Here is a 19,369-nt window from a genome sequence, read left to right on the forward strand (position 1 = left end):
TAAAATATTAATAATTTGTTAAGCAGTCTTTATAATATAAAAATATTTATTGTTAAATGTTATTTTTAATGAATAATTCTAAAGAGATTGCCTTTCATTTTTTTACTAACATTTATTTATAATTTATTTAAGTTTAAGATTATCGTTGCTCATTAAAACTTCATAAATAGTCTATCCTTTATTCAAATAATAATAGCATAACGAGAAACAATAATAGCGCATAACGGGAAACGTCCAAAAGTGTGCATACAATAACATTGATTATAATAAAATAAGGAGAAAAATAAAAAGTATCATTACCAGGCGCTATTATTGCTCGTTATTCTATGTACATTTTTAATATTCACTTATTGTATAATAATATAACTATACTTGTATATACAAGTAATCATGGTATAACAGAAATCAACAATAATTTACTTATATGTCATTTCTCACTTCGGAGAAAGAAATTAGTACTTTTTTTTTCTTTTTTTTTTTCCTTTTTCTTTTTTTTTTTTTTTTTTTTTAACTTTTTCCAATATTACGTTGTTAACTTTCTATACAAACAGGTAACAAAATTTTACAATGATTAAGAAATTTTTACGATTCAGGATAATGATAAATATCACTCCTATTATATACATTTGTAATATATATACCCCAGTGCTGTAAGTGATAATACATTCTTTAAACTATTATTGTAAAAAGTATTGCGGAATCAATGTTGATATAACAAGGAGTATTTGTTACCATTTTTCATATGAAGGATAAACAATAAATATTGATAACATAATGCAATTAAAATTAAAATATCCTATTTGTTACGTTTCATGGTGCTGGTCTCAGTATTGGAGAAAGTTGAATACATGCGTCTAAAACACCACCAATGTGACATTTGTTTACGTGGTTTTCATTATCTTCACTAAAGATATTTTGCATTAACCAATGATTTGTTGAATTTGCAGGATAAATGCAAGCTTTTGAACAAACTTTATTTGTTGATAGATTTGGTAATAAATTTTCTTTGAATAAAGAATTCATTGGGTCCCGATTCTCATTAAATGTATGTACGGTCGAAATTTCTTCTTCATCAGATGAACAAAGATCAATAACCATAATTGATTTCTGTGTTACTGAACATGGTACCATTTCTTTTATTTTGTCTTCACTGACAAACCTGTTTTCAGAATAATAATTAACAGATGTAACGGATCTTTTTAATTGTGTTGTTGGCATAGATTCTTCTTCTATTATCATTGGTTCAAGTTCTGTTTCTTCTGATATTTTAGATTTTAACATCAAATTGGTTTCATATTGTTTTAATTTTGTTTTCGATGCCGGTCCAGCTTTTTTATATAATGGCTTTATAGCAGAACTTGAATGTTTAAGAGAATTTCGCTTGGACTCTTCTATTTGTGTTTGGTTTAATTGCGTGAGAATAACATAAAGGGGTCGACAAGCAGCATATAGAATTTGTGAGTTTATATCCAACACTAGGGGAAGAAAAATTTATAAAATCATACCTTTTAAAAAGTATACAGTTCATGTTTATTATATACTCACTTGGCTTTCCTTTTAAAGAATCAGAGAACTTATATTGATGTACATAATCATTAATTGGTTTATCTCGATTGGATTTGTATGTTGTTAACCATCTATCATGGTCATCCTCTTTATCTAACCATTTTGGTCTAAATGAACTTGTTATGGGAGGTGCAAGTACATGTCTTTCTATTCTTTCTAATCGTTCTTGCTGTGTTTCTTCAGTCATTGTCTTTGATTTTTTTGCTAATATTATACCAGCAGGTGAAGAAAATGGAATTGCTCGATATTTTGTTAAATTAATTGATCCTCTAACACGGGGTGAAGTTCTGGTTGCTATACACATATTAATTGCTTCACTTTTATTTGATTCAGTTGCTTTACATTCTTTTTCTCTCGAACACAATTGAAAGTATTCCAAAAACTGATTTTGGCTTGATTCAGATTTTATGGTGGATAAGTCTGGTGTGGTCGAGCGTGAACTGTTAGTTTCATGATATTGTTGCTCACAACAAATCAGCTCATGTTCCTAAAATATTACAATAGTAAGCGTCCATGTATATTAAAAATTTAGCAACATTTAAAGATAGTTCAATTAGTAAATTATACAAATAACAAATTTTTTCAAAAATTAAACAAAAAACCTTCATTTTTTCAAGTCCTATAAATTCAGCATCACAATTATCACAAAGATATATATCATCACAAGGTGGTTGAACCATCATAAAAGATTGCGTTTGCTGTTTTGATTTATTTGCAAAATTGGATATAATTCCATTATGAAAGAGCAATGTTTTTCTTGGACTATCATTCTTTTTATCATAATTCTATAAAGAAATAATAATAATTAATATCAATCAACAATCTATCTAATTAATAGGTAATGGATAACCATATGTACCATATTCTCATTGCGGAATGTTACTAAAAGTTTTCCAGTACTTTTGTGATACAAACTAGTAGTGGAATCCCAATTATTAACATATTCTAATTCTTCATGTGGATATTGAGCAAGATATGAACAAAAACGTAATAAATATTCACTTTTGTGATATGTATAACATCTGAACACTAACTTCTTTAGATTTGCCATCCAATTCTAACAAGATAAACAAGTTAATATCATGTACAATTAAAATTATAGTTAATGCTTATTGAAAATAATTTAATATGTTCTTACTCACATCTGTCATCTTTTTAGGTCGTATTAAAGGATTAGAAAATTTTACTTCTTTAGGCCACCATTGTGGTTCAGTTATAACTTCATTAAAATCATGTCCTAATGAACACTGAACCATAAATGTTATAAAATTTTCTAATTGTGTCTGTAATGTAAAAAAAATTTTTGGATATGAAAGAATATTAAATTTCAATTCTATAATTACATTTAAAGAAAATATTAATGTACCAATGTTATTTTTTCCAAAGATGTTGGATAACCATCAGCAAACAGAAGTGGAAGATTAGAAACCATAGAACTTTCTTCATGAGAATTTTCACAAGCCAATTCTACGTTTTCATTAGCAGCTGTCATCATGTTTTCATACAAATTATCAGGGAGACGGTTTTGAGGCAAACCTCCTACCTCGTACACATCTCCTTGCATGCTCGAGTACTTCATTTTACTCAAAGACTATTAACATTTTGTTTATTTTTAATAAATTTATCTGAAAAACACTTATTTAAGTTTTTCAAGAATTACTTTCACCTTTAGTATTCTATATGAAAGAAAACAAATATTTATATGTTATAACACAATATATATATTAAATATACAAAATATAAATGCATAATATGAAAATTAACTTTGATAACAATAAATCCTTCTAACTCATTTTTTGAAGTATAAAGATAAATACGTATGCATTTAATAGATATAACGATAAATTGACGATTACATTCTCAATAAAATACAAATATGTTTATTCTTAATAAAAACATTTATATAAATAACCTATTTTATTTCGACTTCTTACAGATATGTATTCTACTGTAACTTTTTCATTGAGATACATTTAAAATCAGGTATTTATTAAGATTTTAAATAAATATAATAATAAAAATAATAATAAAAAAAGAAGGAAAGAAAAAAAAAGAAAAAAGCATAATTTTCTAAAAGTAGAAATTGTATGCTACACAAAATGCCTTCATTGTATACCTTCTTAAGGCGTTCTTCGGAACGAGGAGAGGATTCGAAAAACGAGCTTAATAGTATTTAGGTTTAACCTAATTGATAAACATTCATTACATATGATTGAATTTTTTACATTATTACACTTATCTGTACTTAATATTTTGATACACTTTTTATAATATAATTTTAAAAAGAAAAATAATCAGCCACACAATATAACTATCGAAATATATAGGGGTCATAACAATGACTGTTAGAACCGCCAAGTTCTAATGTAAAAGACTCCTGCAAATTTTAGTTCAGTCTATAGAAACCTAGGTGGTGCAGTGATACGTCAGTAGGCTATATATATATACATACTCATATTATATTGGGTTGGCAACTAAGTAATTGCGGATTTTGTCAATAGATGGACTTTATACTTTCTTTTGTTAAATCCGCAATCACTTAGTTGCCAACCCAATACCATATGTATTTATAATTTGTTAAGATAAGCTGCAACAAATATATACTATATATATATATATATATATGTTTGTAGTACACTTCGGTTAAATGATGTAGTTTGAAATTAATGTTGTTTTCTGTATAACTTTCGAAATGTACTACTAGGTAGCGCTTCGATCATTGTGTTTATACTATTAGCTATTTTTATTACTACTGGTTTAATGCTTTAATCTGTTACAATAAAAATTAAACATAAACAATAAATATTTTTTACTCCTTTTTTATATGCAAACTAAAATGGATATTATTTTAACTTACAATTATAAAAATAATATTTTTGAGAATTATATGAAATAAAATTATTACATATCAAGATTTCTTACATAAATTTATGTTTAATTTATTCGTCTGTTCCGAATAATATTTGCTTATCTCTAAAATTAAGTGAAAAATATAGTATCACACATATATATATATATTTAATTATATTGTTATTTTTAAATATGTACAATATAAAAATGAAATTAAAGAATTGGATTGAATTAATCAAATCTGAAAAGTTACAGGAAATAATAGAAGATGTTAAGGTAAGCTAAATTAAATTTATTTTTATGCTTAAATATTTGTTTACATTATAAATTTAATAGTTACTTGTATATATACTTTATAACAATTTACGATCTATATTATATATCGTTTGTAATAAGATTTTATATTTCACTATTTCTAATTTTATTAAAATATGTTTTCGTAAGTGTGTAACATAGTTTGTGTTTATAAAAATTTGATTTTTCAGACTAATCATTATTTTCAATCCAATGGAAATTCAAATATGTCTAACAAAGATGCCTTTAAGTTGCTCTTATATTTGGCTCATACCGCAAGTAAATGTGATAAACAGAGTTATGAGATAGGTAAAAGTATTGCTGAATTAACTATCTTATTATGTTCTAATTTATTAACAATCCCTGATAATGAGAGATTTATTTCAAGTTTATATCATATAACTCGTTGTTTATTAGTAATGCATTTATATGAAGAAGCTGAAAATGTATGTTCATTTTTAATTCAAGAAAATTTTGATTGCTCTGGAGATAAATCCAATGAAATTTTTTTACAATTATTATATTTGTGGCACGATTCTGCAGATAAAATGTTTGTTATCTTGCAAGAACAACCACAGCATAAAAAAAATTATGACAAATTTAAAAACATTATAAATAATGAATTGCGAATAACTAAAAAAGCTTATAAAAACAATGCAAAGTATATTTTGAAAAAATTAGATATATATCTAAAAAAAGTTATAACAATTAGAAATACATCAAATAAATATATTGATGATTTTATTAAATACATATTACATCAAGAATACAAAAATATGTCAATAGATAAAAATGACAAATATCAAATTTATCATTTTATATTATGCATTATTAGTAAAATAATTTGTGTAAAAATTAATGAAGATGATATAAAGTATGTAATACAGATTTTAGAAAATGCATCTAAATATTTTAAGAATATGATAGACGAAGAATGTTGCCAAAGTTTTCTACATTTTAAGACTACATGTATTACGTTATTACAACCAGCTAAAGAATTAACAAAATCTACTTCTAAACATCTAAAGAATTTGACAAGTCAATACGATGAAATTGTAAAAGAATATGGATATGCAAATACAGTCATATTTACCACATCAACTTTTATTGATATATTTGAACATTTATTTATGTATTGGGAAAGAGGTTTAAAGTTAGGAAATAAGCAATTTCTTAATACTTTGTACGAAACCATGGAGTTTATAGTTCGGATAAGTACTATCTTAATGAATACGGTATTAGAAAAATGTACATGTACCAATGAATGTACAGTTAAAACAGATTTATATAATGTTATAGCATTGAAAGCTAAATGTATAATATTAGTTAGTAAACTGTCCCCGAAAGATTTACCAGAAAATATTTGTAGACTTGCAAACAATTTTATGGAAGAAAATATATCTTCTCTTAGAGAAATGAAAGAAAGTAATTGTAAACATTGGACAACCTTATGGTCTATGTGTGGAAGATTACTTTACAATATGGGAGCAACATCTGAATCTTTTTATGATGAAAGTTCATCATTTATTTCATTATTATGTTCTAGTATTATTTATTTTGAAGGAATACATTGTGAAAGTTCATATCTAAAACTTACAAATCCTATTTGTGTTGCTTTATATAGATTAAGTAATATTCATTATAATAATGCCATGTATAGGGAAGCAATGACTGTATCAGCATTACATGGATTATTAAGTTATAAGGACAAGAATTCAAAGGCATTTAAAATGTGGGCGAGTATTAAACATAAAATAATAAAAACCTCTCCAAATCTTATAAAAATGTCTATGATATCGTGTTTGCAAGCTGATAGAAAAAATATAGAAGAAATTGGTTTCCATATTAACTTATCAAAGTATAATCTTATAGAGTTGTGTTTAAGTGAAGCAAAAGGTTTGAAAACTGCAAAAATTAATCTATTTGAAGCGTTTGATACTGTGTTAAAAGAATTAAAGATTTTAAAAGCTACTATTAAACAACGTGCATGTGTCATACAATTGCTGGGATATCATCTGATACATATACGAGAAAATTATACATCAGATAGATTCAAAGATACACTTTCTGAATTAGAATTATTGGAACAAAAATCTATCGATATTTTATGTCTAAAAGCAAATTTAGAATTTTTTATATTTGTAAATGAATTGCATATTTCCAATGAACACACCCAGATAGAAATGAATAACACAAAATTTGCTTTGAATGCTCCAAAGCTGTCAGATAATGAAGGAAATTATGTAGTACCAGCATATACCAAAATAAATATCAAAGAAGATCTACGTCTTATGCAATTTTTACAAAAATCGTTAAAAACATGGGATGACATTGAACAAAATATTGTAAGTTCTTTATTGTATACTAATAATATTTATGAAAAATAAATATATAAAATGTTACATTATTACTAATATATTGATTTTTAAAAATTGATACAGACTGATGTAGCTCAAGGTTGGGAACCATTATTGACATTACATATATTGATTATAGCTGCTGAGTATTCTAGATTATATCGTTATGAAGAATGTGAATTAAGAGCATGGAATCTTGCAATTAAATTGGCAGCTGAATTGAACAATGATGATGCATTCATTTATGGTATGTAATTGGATAATTACTTAGTATCAAAGCAAAATTTAATATAATCTATGTATATATATCTATATTATGAAAAATATATAAATAAGTATTCCATCATAGTTACTGGTCGTAGCCTTTCTTTACGTCAAATAAATTATAAATGGATTGCCCAGGCTAAGGAATATGCTGCTAATTTAAAAAATTCTGTTGATGAAATTAAAGCTCATTCAATTGCTGTATTTTGGATCAGTTTGGCAGATTTTTATTTTGAATGTGGCGAAGTAAGTATATCCATTAAAGTATGTAAATATGATATGCTAAAAGTAGAAGATATTTTTCTTTTACAGTGTACAATAGCTAGAAAATTACTGGATGATGCTAGATTCCTGCCAGGAATTTCGTTCCAAAAAAATACTGCTATATATTTATACAGTTTAGATACAATCCTTCGTAATTGTCATTCTTATAAAAAAAACATGGAACAAGAGGAATATACTTCATACATTATCGAAAGTTTTTATTCCTTGATATGTTTGACAGACAATTTGGTTGGAACAAAATGTAAGACTATTGCATAAAATGTACTTTTATTAGTTTCCATATTTTTTTTATTTTTATGTTTTGTTTATTTATAGGGATGAATCCAGATAAATATCTTTTTAGTTATGACATATTATTTTCATCTACTATTAATATGTCTATACAAATAAACAGTTTATTGTCATTTAGAGAAATTACTGCGCATTTAGTGCAAAGATTAAAATCAGCACAAGCTTTAGGAGCAACCATACGTACCGCAGAAATATTAAAATCTCTTTGTTTTATTGATTTATCACGTTCACATTTGGATGATTGTGAAGTGAAACTTCAAGGTCTTGAGCATATCTTAGACATTGAAACTATTAAGCTGTCAATGAGTACTGAATTGAAACAAACAACATCGTCAAATCGTTTAATAGATCCTGTAAGAGATACGATGCAAAATGATACTTCACCAATTTTGAGAAGAAAAATTTTTAATTCACCAGAGTTTTGCTTACATCATAATTGTACATGTACATTATGTCAACATGTACAATATCAATATTTAGTGTTTGCTACTACACATATTAGAGCACAATTATATGCATCACAAAATAATGTTGCAGCTTCACTTGAACATTTTCATGGAGCCTTTCAAATGAAACAAAAGCTTTTTAAAGTAGAAAAACCTATGTTGTCAAAAAACACTTTAGAGGAGAGTAATGACATAAAAAAGTTCTCTTGGCAAACTCGTTTATATATAACTGATTATATACTTTTACTTTTGCATTTTAGTTGTTTCATGAAAACTTATATACCATTGCGAAAAAACGAAGCTTTAAATATCGCTTTATTAGCAGTTAATATATGTGAAGCACATAATATAGAAAGTCATCCGATATACATATCTGCTAAAGAATTAGTATATAAATATCAGTTTGAGGAAATTATCACAGCCCAGGATTATTCAAGTAAATATTTTACATATAATACTTAATGATATACATTCAGTATTTTAACTTCCTATATTAATGATAACTATTTTATGTGTTGCAGCATTTACAGTTCCAAACGCATGTGATATTGACATAAGTAAATTTATAATTCAAAAAAAATTAAAACAGAAAATATGTACCACACCTATTACTCATAACCATCTTAAGAAGTCTATACCTATTCGTCGCAATAAAACGCCACCATTGTTAAAATTGAAAAAAATTAACATAGATTTAAGTGATGAAGAGAATGACAATTCTCCTTGTAAATTAGAAGATGAATGTAAAACACCAGTTTCTCACATTAAATCAGTAAGAAGAAAAATTTTCGAAGAAGAATATTTGGAAAAGACTAATGTGCCAAATAAAAAAGCTATATCTATGGAAGACAAATCAGTGTCAGTTTTCGAAACGGGTACAGATGCAGAAAAAACTGAAGATATATCCATAAAAAATATTATTACCAAGGTTGCTCCATTAGTGCCAGATATTTCAGATCATTTAAACAAAATTGCACATAATCTAGATATACCTGTAACAAATGAAGCTGTAAAAGAATTGTTTGAAATGGTAGATAATTTGGAAATAAATTCACGTATACCAAAAAGAAGATTACGCAATAAAAGTGTATCGCATTCAAATGTATCATCTTCTGATACAGAAGTAAAGGATACAATCGCATTGTTTAAAAAGATAGTTATTTCGGAAGTTGCAACTAATGATGATATTTTAAATGTAAAACATACAATACCAACGATCGTTATTGATAATACGGAAACAGCTGCGATTTCTCATAAATCTAAACAAATAGAAAATATAATTGCAAATGAAAAAAATCCAAAGGGAACAGTTGTGTTAAATACTGAAAGTGACATATCAAACGTGAATAAATCTCAAACAAGAGTTACTAGAAGTACTAGATCTATGAAATCCACCACTGTTAATAAACCAACAATTACCTCAATGAAAAAAAAATCTTCTATCAGATGAAACAAAAGATACTTGTAGAGAAATTTTTACTAAAAAAATAAATTACATTAAAATTGAATTTTATACATGTTGTTATATAAACCGAACTCAATAGTAACTATTAAAACAGTATAAATGTTAATGTTGTATTAACAAATAAAGTAATATAATTAGTTATTATAATTCCTAATGATCTTTATGTTAGGTAATAAATACCTTTTTCTAACTTTTTTTCAAAATATTTATTAAAATATTTCGCACTTATTTATTTACAAGTATCGCAAACAAAATATAAGCAACTTACAAATGATACATACCATAATAATTAATCATACTTAGAATAATCACTTTGAATTACTTTCGTCATCTTCTTATTTTGTGCGAAAAATATTTTATAAATATTCACTAATCTCTTGTCCCAATTAAATATTTTACAAGCCCACTTCAACATCGTTTTAATAACATAAAATTTTATTTCATAAATTCTAAAGATCTTATTATTCCTACATATCACACAAATTTCTTTTATCATATAATATGACTCATACGAATAAATAAACCTCTTGTAATTAAGTAGATATCATAAAATCACTTATAATTAATAGAAATACTTTTCAGTTTATTAAACTCGTTATTAATGCAAAAAAATGTTTGAAAAGTACATTTTCCTTAATTTGTCATATATTGTTTGGAATGTTACCATCAAAATCAAATGTATTTATTTAAAAGAAATATTTTTATTTAAAAAAAATAAACATTATAGGGGAAAAAAAAATATTTTCATATATCCAAACATATTATATAACAAATAGTGTTTGTAAATATACGCAAAGGTAATCGATTATGGTGTACAATATAAAATAAAAGTAACTTGTTTGTCAAAAATTCATCATTATATTTGAATATTAAACATCTATGATTTTTCGTATCATTAAGTACTTTAAAATATTTAAATCTATTTTTTATAATATGATCATAGTAAAGTATTACCTGAAATTTTATTTTTGTTTTATAAAATTTTGTTTATAATAAATTTTTTTATTGTTAATTTTCAAGTTTGTAAATAATAAAAGAACATGTAATATTTTGTACTTAATAATATTGAAAAATTGGAACTAAAATAGTTAATTTCACGTTATGATTATACAAAAGAAATGAATACATAAAATCAATTGCATTATCATATTATAATAAGCTTTTCTTAAGATCAAAAGTAGAGAAAATATTGTTGAGACATATAGTATACATACATTTCTTCGTATATGATACTGACTAATATCTATTACAAAAATATTTATGAAATGAAAAACAATATTTTCTTGATTCTTTTTTATGAAGAACTATCTTAAATAAAAAATAAATATAATATAAACTTATGAAAAAGATGTAAAAGTTTACTCAAAATAATTGTTTATATTTTCTCTACTTTAATAAATACTTATAATAGGACAATGTAATTGACATAGTTAATCTTACATTTTTCAAAATGTTGGAAATTACTGTAATTGTGGTAACATTCATGTTACTATTTCACTTAAAACTTTATATTGACATAAATGATTAAATTTCAACAATTATAAAAAAATATGATATATAGAATTTTTATCATGAGTTTAATGGCAATCTTATAAAGAATACTAGAAAACTTCAAAGAATTTGGTATTATAAGATTATAAATTCCATATACACACACACAAAAGACATACATATATACGCATATATATGTATATATATGCGCATGCATGTATGTATAGATGTACTTATACACGTATATACGTGTGTATGTGTGTATAGACAAGTATATGTTTTATTTATAATGATATGTAATTATTGATCATAGCGAATAATTTAATTTTTGTTTATAAACACGAACAAACTGCTCGGTTGGAATTATAAGAAATGTATTTTAATAATAAATGTGTTAATAAATCAATATGCTAAGATCAATTTATACAATTTATAAGTAGTATTACTACAGACAATAGGATAACAGCTTATAAAATATAATAGGATGGCAGTTTATAAAGCAAAATACAGAAATTTATCCTTAATTAACAAAGTAATGTTTCTTAAATGAAAAAGACGTATGAATCATATTTCACAACCTTGTAATGACAATCAAAAAAAAAAAAAAAAAAAAAAAACAAAAAAAAAAGAAAAAAGAAAGAAAGAAAGAAAGAAAGAAAAACTAAATAATCATTGTGACAATGAAAAGTCATGACCTGTAATATAATCATTACAAAAAGATAAAATCAAATAGAAATTATTTCACTATACCATTAACTAAGCAGTAGTGCCTGTAGTAATGCTTTTATTTACCATTTTTGTTGCTATACAAACAACCTTAATGAACATTATGTAATAGCAGGTAATCACAGTCTACAAATGGTTATAATTTAATGTAGGATGTATAAACTGATCGTCTTTTTCTACTTTTATATCTAAAACTTTAGCAGTTTCTTCTTGGGTTTTAGCTAATTCCATTAAAGCTAAAGCACCAAGCCATTTTTTATTGTCTTCTGGTAATGGTAATTTAGTTACACTATCTTCTTGTTTTATAACTACTTTAACATCTTTTTTACTTGCATCAATTAAAGCTGCTTTTGAGTTGACTTCTTTCACAGTGAGATTACTACCAGAGCTTCCAGCCAGCATCAAAACTGTTGGTCTTGTTTCATTTTGTATATTGTAAGAGTTTACTAGAGTATCTTCCAATGATATTTCATTCCGAATGATTTTTGTGTTTAATGGAGGTCTCTGAACCAATATTGTATCAGTTACATCACTGTTACCACCCACATCCCAATATTCAGTAGTTATTTCAGTATTAATATTTCTTATTTCCTGGACAATAGTGGTCTCAAGAGGTTTTAGATTAGATTGCAGAGAAGTATTACTATCCTGCAAAGAATCCCAAATTGTTTCTGTTGCTGTGTCTGTTACATTTGTAGCTTCTTTTATTTCCTGTGGTATTATTATTTTGGAAGATTCTTTACAAGTTTGTATATTCCAATCTGCTTGATTGGGGCTATAAGAAACAGTATTGTGTTCTGTTTCTAATTTTTTCACCGTTGTTTCATTCGATGCAGCTGAATAAGAAGTATCTGATATACTCCATTGTAAATTAGAGCACGGAGTTGATAGTTCATATGTATTTGATTTTTCATGGGTTTTACAAGTTGTCGACATACTATTGACTTTAGCATCCCAATTTAATGGTTTTGCTAATTGCTGTTCCAAGCAAGCTTCTCTTAACCATCGTTTTTTTGGTTGAAGTCTATCCAATGGGCGCCTTAATGGAGAAATAGCTAGTTTTAAAGTAGACAGATCTTCGTCCTCTGATGTTTGTAAAACTGTGCATGCTTCTGTTGGATCTTCATCTTGACTTTCTTCTTGACTGTCCTGACTTTCTCCACAATAAAATCTCTGATTTTGTAACTTACAATTTAAATTCTCCTGTTCACCAGCTGCATCCATCATCAAACCTTTTCTAGATTTAACTCTCTTATGATTTTCTGCTGTACTTTTCCATGTTTTTTTCTTACGTTCATTCTTCCCAGTTGGCGTTCTATCTTCTCTTTCTCTAGACATTTTATATCGCTCTAACCATCGTGTTACATCATGAGATAATTCAGTGTTTTCCGAAACAGGTTTCAATACAAAATCATCAGATCTAGTTAAAGTAGCATAAGGGTGTTCAGGACAATGCCTATTTGCATGCGTAAATCTCATTTCACATCCAGGTTCAGTACATAAAAATGGTTTCTCTCCTGTATGTAAACGCTGATGAGTTTTTAATTGTCCTGATTGAGTAAATGCTTTTGTACAGCCAGGATAATCACATGGATATGGACGTTCCCCTGCAAAATGAAAACCATTTTTGTTTTTACTTTTTTATATTTATAATTCTATTAGTTCAAACAATATAGAAGATATTTTAAATTGTCATATAAAATACAGATAATAGATTATTAACATTTCATATCTTTCCAAAAATAATGTACATCCTATTAAGAACAATAGTCAACTATTTGAAAAACAAAGAAAAATTGTTTATTACTTGTTCGAACAGATAAGAAAAATTTTATTACATTTAAATGTTATATAAATCATCATATTAAAAAAATTTCATTCGCTAATTTCTTAATCGTACGTTTAAAACAAAATAAACATTTTCTTTTAGCTCCGAGTACTAACAACAAAGAAGATAAGCATCATACTTTGTTTTGAGATACATAATCGTACACGTGCTATCAAATGAACACAAGCATATATACGTGCAACGATATAAACGTTTAATACTCTTCAAAGAACGATTGTAATTATGTGCTTTGTGAACATAATATTTATGACGCATTTTGCGAAAAAGTTGCCCTCCTCCATTACCATAGAGAATAAAAAGTGAAAGAGAGGGGAGAAGGACGAGAGAAAGAGAGAGAGAGAGAGAGAGAGAGAGAGAGAGAGAGGGAGGGAGGGAGGGAGGGAGGGAGGGAGAGAGAGAGAGAGAGAAAGGACTCTCAACGGATTTAAAGCGCGCATGATGGCGTTTGGCGGGACGCGTGACCACGCGCTGCGCGTAACCGTCGCGCCAATATTTCGTACGAACGTTATAAAAACGCGCGACGCTATTGGAAATTCACCAATCGCAATAGAAGAAACGAAAAGAGTAAATTATCGAGGTATGAGGGAAATATGATTTTCTTTTAGAAGGATATTGAGAAAGACAAATTAATAAGGAAAGGGGAAAGAAGAGGAGGGAAGGGAAGGGAAGGGAAGAAAAATAAGAACGTACCCGTGTGCGTGCGTAAATGTGCTTGTAAACTCTTTTCTCGTGGAAAAACACGACTGCAATAGGTACATTTAATGCTACTGGGCGATGTGCTTCCTTGCTTCATAAGATTTGAAAGAGCATCCGCTCTCGGTCTACCACGTCGATGACTCTCAGATACCCCAGAACGAGATCTGGAACCGGCTCTGGCTGGAACCACGTTGTTTTCCCTATACTCCGGTGACGAGCATGAGCTACCCGGACTAAGATTAACATTTCTCGCTTCTTCACTCCAATTCCAAGGGTAAAGCATCGTGTCACTCATCGGTGGACTACAGGGTAACGCTTCCGCCAAGGATCGCGATTCACGTTCTGGCGTATGCAATTCCATTCCACCCTCTTTTTTCCACTTCACTTAGCACTCTTCTCCTTTCTCACGAGTTGCGACCACACGAAGCAGGAATTACGATGTTATACTTGCGCGACCTCTTCACCGCCGTTCACCGCGTGTCGCGTGCAACTATTAAACCGCCAAAATACAACTGTAATGGATGATGCCGCGACGCTACCTATGGGTGATCGTATAGCTGCACACACATACGCTCGCGCGCCTTCTCTCTCTGTACAGTCGAAAACAAAAGTGCTGTCTTCTTACTTCTCGATTGTTCGATTAAAATTAAAATAATTTCCTTACTCAATATTCAGAAATTGAAATTGAATTATCTTTAATACGTTTTCTGATTCTAACGATCCTTTCAAATTAAGTATTTACGAATAATTAACGAAGAACGATTAATTAATTCGATAATATCGAATCACAGCGACAACATGTGCTTTCTTTCAGTGATCTTTCTTTAATAAATAGCTAAGCTGTTATATATCCGGCGATCGGCCAATCACGTTTCTTCTCGATAATTCGCGACTTCTTATTCGCCATAATGACAGTTTAAAAATATCCAATCACGTTCTTCGATTAGAAGCTCTCTGATTGGCAAATTAAAGATAAATCGATCAATGAATAGCGGATAAGTAAGTTACCCGATTAGTTACGTTGATCCTGATTGGTTAATTCCGAACTAGTTCCATTGATCCTGATTGGCCAATTCTAAATTTTCCTTCCTCCCTATTTAATATTTCAGAATAAATCTTCTAAAATATAATACGTATATAATAATATTTCAATGTAAAGTTATTGAAATGATTTTTTCATTTCAATCTAAATATATTGTTTAGTTATGCGTAAAATTATATTAACATATCATTTCGTAAACTAACATATACAAATCATACCAAATACGGCAAACGGAAGTACAGCTATTGAATAAAACGCGAAATAAATTGATACGTTATTATTAATGTTAATACAATAGATTTCTCTTTTTTATTCTTTTTCTCTTGTAATATATTGCGGCAAACATTATGTATTCCTCTTATATACATAAGCTTAAAAGTTAAAGTTATCTTCTTCAAGGAGCACACATATGAAATTTCCCGCGTTTCTGACGCGCTTCTATCCGCATTATTAATTTTTATTAAAAATAACAAAATATCATTTAAATGAAAAGTCTCGATAATTATAAAGAAATTTTTTCAAAAGCATATGATTAAAAATATTGTAAAACTATTTTCATCGGTATTAACTGGATTCATGAAAAACATGCCAATTTCTCCAAATACAACAACTATAAAAAGAACTGTACTTTATTAAGTAGAGCCGGTATTTTGATAATTCTATAAGACTAAAATTAAAAACTCATTTTTCGGCGATATTTTTCAATAGGAAATTACTTAAAATGATTATTATTGAAAATGTTGGTGGGGAAGTGGCGCGCTGGGTGCAAGACAATTATGCGGTCCCTCCCCGAACGCAGACCTCGTGGTGAACTATCTTCAACACGGCCATATTGAAATATTGAATGTCTCTGTTACACAAGGGCTCAAGAGTAGCCGTGAAATTTTCGAATAATCCTCGACGAAGAGAGGATAAGAACCATTATGGAAAATCAATACAGCATTACTGTAACAAATAAGTTTGGAAATGCTTCTGCCTGGGATGAATCCGAGGACCCCCAATTATACTTACAAAAGTTGCAAGAAGCTAAAAAAAAAGATAAGCTTTCGGAGAAGGAAAATAAGAGTAAGCAGTCCGATACACAGAAATCTACTGGTAATAAGACGCAAAAAAATCGTGTGATAAAAGATGCACAGCAGCAGGTATCGAAAGTCCAGGATATCAAGAAAGATCAAGGTTAGTTCATTTCTTAACCATCTCTGGCCTCGTGCGCGGTATTATGGCCGCCGGTTTGTTCCTCGTGGCCCCATGTGCTTTTCGTATATAATTCTGCTTATGATCATTTTCTCTTAATTTTTCGGATAGATTTACTTTCATATTACTTTTAATTAAATATTTTCGTTATTTTTCTATTGATTGTAACTTTAATATATGTAATATCATAGCGCTATTTCTACCTACATTTTTAATTTTTGCAATGACTCACACAATTATATTACTAAGAATATATAGATATATCTTTTGAACAAGAGACCTAATAAAAGTTAATATGTTATTTCATTTTTAATTTTTTTCATACAGTGTTTAACGAAATCATTACATATATGTTTTATTTATAAACGTATTTATTTATAAAGTATAACTCTCGCAAATGTTCTAAATTACAAGTTCATTTTGAAGAAACATTCTATTTATTTGTTTTGTTATAATTTTGTGTTCGATTTTTGTTTATTATTACTCTTTTATTGATTATCATCGATTGCTTAAGATTTAAAAAGTAAAAATACGAAGAATACTTTATAACTTAGTAAGAATATTTTCCAAGAAAAATTTTTGAAACTTGTTTCACGTTTTAATGATTTTGATTAAATTTGACATCGAAAGAAATCAAGTATTGCATTTGCATGTATAGGCGAGAAGAAATTATCTCAACCAAGGATAACTGGCGGAGATCGTAGTGTAAAGTTCTCTGGAGAGTCTAGGGAGGAGCGTAACAACAGACGTAATCGTGAAGATGGAGAACGAACAATCCGTAACCAAGGAGAGATCAGACGTGGACCCAGTGGGTTAGTTCATTGAATGTTGCATACATTAAATGCTTGAAATATATGAAATTTTCTATCTTATTATATTTTCTATATATTATCAAAAATAAGATAGAGAAACATAATTGTTAATTATTTTGGTTATAAAAAGGTGTATATATGTGTATATGTATGTGTACATGGTATATATCATATATTTCTTATTAATTTTAGGGAAGGTCGTGAAACACGTGAATTTCGAAATTCGAACGAAAATCAACGGGGTGATTATAGCGAGCGCAGGGGACGCGGAGGTATGCGTGGAATGGGTCGAGGCCGTGGAGGATCACGTGGAGGTAGAGGTGGTTATGATAATCGTGGAAAACGCGAGTTTGATCGTCAATCAGGATCCGATAAAACGTTCGTATTAATATTGACGCATTTATCATTCGATAGAATGTTCTTCTATTTCGTTAGCAGTTAATGGTCATACATTGTTTTTTCTGTCCACAGTGGTATTAAGCCAATCGATAAGAAAGATGGTGCTGGCAGCCATAACTGGGGGACTCATAATGATGAAATAGAGTAAGTAAATCTATTTAAAAACATTTAGATGAAAGATATTGTCACGAGAGATAATTTAATTCGTTGATTTTATCAGGGAAAGTTTGAATCAAGAAAATCAAGATTGGACAAATGATAAACCTGAAGCAGAAGTTACTCCGGCACCGACTGAAACTAAAGAAGGAGAAACACCAGCGGACGCTTCTACTGAAGAAAAACCACAAGAAGAAGAGTCACGTGAATTGACTTTGGATGAATGGAAACGCCGACAAAATACAAGGGCAAAGCCTCAATATAACTTGCGCAAAGCTGGTGAAGGGGAAGATTTATCTCGTTGGAAGAAGATGTATGCGCTTGAACGAAAGAAAGAAGGTTCTGACGAAGAAGAAGAAGCAGAAGAGGAATTCGATGCAGCTGCAGAATTTCCTCAACGTGCTGGAAGGCAAAAGCGTGTTTTAGGGATTGAAATCCAGTTTAGCGATTCTCGGCGTGGTTCTGGTGGACGTGGACGAGGAGGACGCGGTGGACGCGGTGAACGCGCCAACGGACGTGGATTTGGAAATCGCGGTGCACCTAGAGATAGCGATACTCGTGGTTCTGCTGTAAGTATATACGTAATTTTGTGAACATATTTTTTAGTTTGACAGTAACACATTGTGCCAAATAATATATTATAAATCTTATTAATCGTGAATAAATCCTTAACAGTTGCAGACATCACAAAATGAACAAAGGTCACCGCGTGGTCGCCAAAATGCTCCAAAAGTAGACGATGAAAACGACTTCCCTTCATTGGGATAGACAGCTTCGTCTAACGATTACACAATATCCCACCACCACCACCATCACCATCAGTACTATTACAGCCGATAAAATTACTATTATTACTACGAATATTATTATCAACCGTCTTGAATCAGTGACAATATTATTAACGCGTCATACAGTACACCTTTTGCAGAATGAGATACGTAACTTGAATAAAACTTAGCGCCCAAAAGCGCTGCTTCATATTGACACACGACTATTCGTGCGAAGCTTATGTGGGTACGAAAGAGTCAAATATGATTCTTAGTACTTCTATGAAGATTGACCCTATATAATTGTGAAATATAAAACATAAGTGGCAATATGAGATCAGCGAAGCAGCATATCTGAATGAACTTGTTAATAATCGTGAACTTGCTGAAAGAAAATAGGAAAGAGGTCGAAGAAATTT

General features: G+C 28.8%; 4 protein-coding genes across 9 annotated transcripts; 2 read left to right on the forward strand and 2 right to left on the reverse strand.

The window, feature by feature from the left end:
• Positions 1-14: 14 nt before the first annotated feature.
• Positions 15-3,931, reverse strand: LOC124954752. Of its 4 annotated transcripts, none has more exons than XM_047508127.1 (7): positions 3,683-3,931; positions 2,933-3,157; positions 2,709-2,849; positions 2,426-2,623; positions 2,169-2,351; positions 1,546-2,053; positions 15-1,475 (listed from the first exon to the last, which is right to left on the reverse strand). In XM_047508127.1, exons 2-7 carry the CDS (start codon positions 3,143-3,145, stop codon positions 811-813), a joined length of 1,908 nt encoding a protein of 635 aa, XP_047364083.1. In that variant the 5' UTR covers positions 3,146-3,157; positions 3,683-3,931; the 3' UTR covers positions 15-810. The 4 variants fall into 4 exon arrangements, with proteins under 4 accessions (XP_047364083.1, XP_047364081.1, XP_047364082.1 ...); XM_047508125.1 differs by having other exon boundaries at positions 2,933-3,191; XM_047508126.1 differs by having other exon boundaries at positions 2,933-3,201.
• Positions 3,932-4,434: 503 nt separating this feature from the next.
• LOC124954750 lies at positions 4,435-9,965 on the forward strand. Of its 2 annotated transcripts, none has more exons than XM_047508120.1 (7): positions 4,435-4,692; positions 4,902-7,055; positions 7,152-7,314; positions 7,417-7,577; positions 7,644-7,857; positions 7,932-8,789; positions 8,875-9,965. In XM_047508120.1, exons 1-7 carry the CDS (start codon positions 4,609-4,611, stop codon positions 9,801-9,803), a joined length of 4,563 nt encoding a protein of 1,520 aa, XP_047364076.1. In that variant the 5' UTR covers positions 4,435-4,608; the 3' UTR covers positions 9,804-9,965. The 2 variants fall into 2 exon arrangements, with proteins under 2 accessions (XP_047364076.1, XP_047364077.1); XM_047508121.1 differs by lacking the exon at positions 4,435-4,692 and having other exon boundaries at positions 4,904-5,019; positions 5,598-7,055.
• Positions 9,813-15,344, reverse strand: LOC124954753 (transcriptional activator GLI3-like). 2 transcript variants are annotated; one of them, XM_047508129.1, is made up of 2 exons: positions 14,575-15,344; positions 9,813-13,642 (listed from the first exon to the last, which is right to left on the reverse strand). In XM_047508129.1, the coding sequence occupies exons 1-2, from the start codon at positions 14,939-14,941 to the stop codon at positions 12,162-12,164; spliced, it is 1,848 nt and encodes a 615-aa protein (XP_047364085.1). In that variant the 5' UTR covers positions 14,942-15,344; the 3' UTR covers positions 9,813-12,161. The 2 variants fall into 2 exon arrangements, with proteins under 2 accessions (XP_047364085.1, XP_047364086.1); XM_047508130.1 differs by lacking the exon at positions 14,575-15,344 and adding an exon at positions 13,874-13,999.
• A 1,065-nt stretch (positions 15,345-16,409) lies between these two features.
• LOC124954756 (plasminogen activator inhibitor 1 RNA-binding protein) lies at positions 16,410-19,167 on the forward strand. The gene is made up of 6 exons (XM_047508135.1): positions 16,410-16,798; positions 17,475-17,628; positions 17,821-18,006; positions 18,100-18,171; positions 18,248-18,752; positions 18,859-19,167. The coding sequence occupies exons 1-6, from the start codon at positions 16,546-16,548 to the stop codon at positions 18,949-18,951; spliced, it is 1,263 nt and encodes a 420-aa protein (XP_047364091.1). The 5' UTR covers positions 16,410-16,545; the 3' UTR covers positions 18,952-19,167.
• Positions 19,168-19,369: the final 202 nt, after the last annotated feature.

This window comes from Vespa velutina, chromosome 16, assembly GCF_912470025.1.
Source record: "Vespa velutina chromosome 16, iVesVel2.1, whole genome shotgun sequence".
Taxonomy (NCBI): domain Eukaryota; kingdom Metazoa; phylum Arthropoda; class Insecta; order Hymenoptera; family Vespidae; genus Vespa; species Vespa velutina.

What these genes read in the sequence shown, in the direction of transcription:
- LOC124954752 (XM_047508127.1), bottom strand. Translation starts at nt 3,145, where the DNA reads ATGAAGTACTCGAGCATGCAAGGAGATGTGTACGAGGTAGGAGGTTTG. An exon ending in CTTTGGAAAAAATAACATTG is followed by an intron (nt 2,850 to 2,932) that starts GTACATTAATAT and finishes TTTACATTACAG; the next exon opens with ACACAATTAGAAAATTTTAT. An exon ending in GACCTAAAAAGATGACAGAT is followed by an intron (nt 2,624 to 2,708) that starts GTGAGTAAGAAC and finishes TTATCTTGTTAG; the next exon opens with AATTGGATGGCAAATCTAAA.
- LOC124954753 (XM_047508129.1), bottom strand. Translation starts at nt 14,941, where the DNA reads ATGGAATTGCATACGCCAGAACGTGAATCGCGATCCTTGGCGGAAGCG. An exon ending in ACATTTACGCACGCACACGG is followed by an intron (nt 13,643 to 14,574) that starts GTACGTTCTTAT and finishes TTCATTTTGCAG; the next exon opens with GGGAACGTCCATATCCATGT.
- LOC124954756 (XM_047508135.1), top strand. Translation starts at nt 16,546, where the DNA reads ATGGAAAATCAATACAGCATTACTGTAACAAATAAGTTTGGAAATGCT. An exon ending in CAATCAGGATCCGATAAAAC is followed by an intron (nt 18,007 to 18,099) that starts GTTCGTATTAAT and finishes TTCTGTCCACAG; the next exon opens with TGGTATTAAGCCAATCGATA. An exon ending in GCGATACTCGTGGTTCTGCT is followed by an intron (nt 18,753 to 18,858) that starts GTAAGTATATAC and finishes AATCCTTAACAG; the next exon opens with TTGCAGACATCACAAAATGA.
- LOC124954750 (XM_047508120.1), top strand. Translation starts at nt 4,609, where the DNA reads ATGTACAATATAAAAATGAAATTAAAGAATTGGATTGAATTAATCAAA. An exon ending in CAATTTGGTTGGAACAAAAT is followed by an intron (nt 7,858 to 7,931) that starts GTAAGACTATTG and finishes GTTTATTTATAG; the next exon opens with GGATGAATCCAGATAAATAT. An exon ending in CACAGCCCAGGATTATTCAA is followed by an intron (nt 8,790 to 8,874) that starts GTAAATATTTTA and finishes TATGTGTTGCAG; the next exon opens with CATTTACAGTTCCAAACGCA.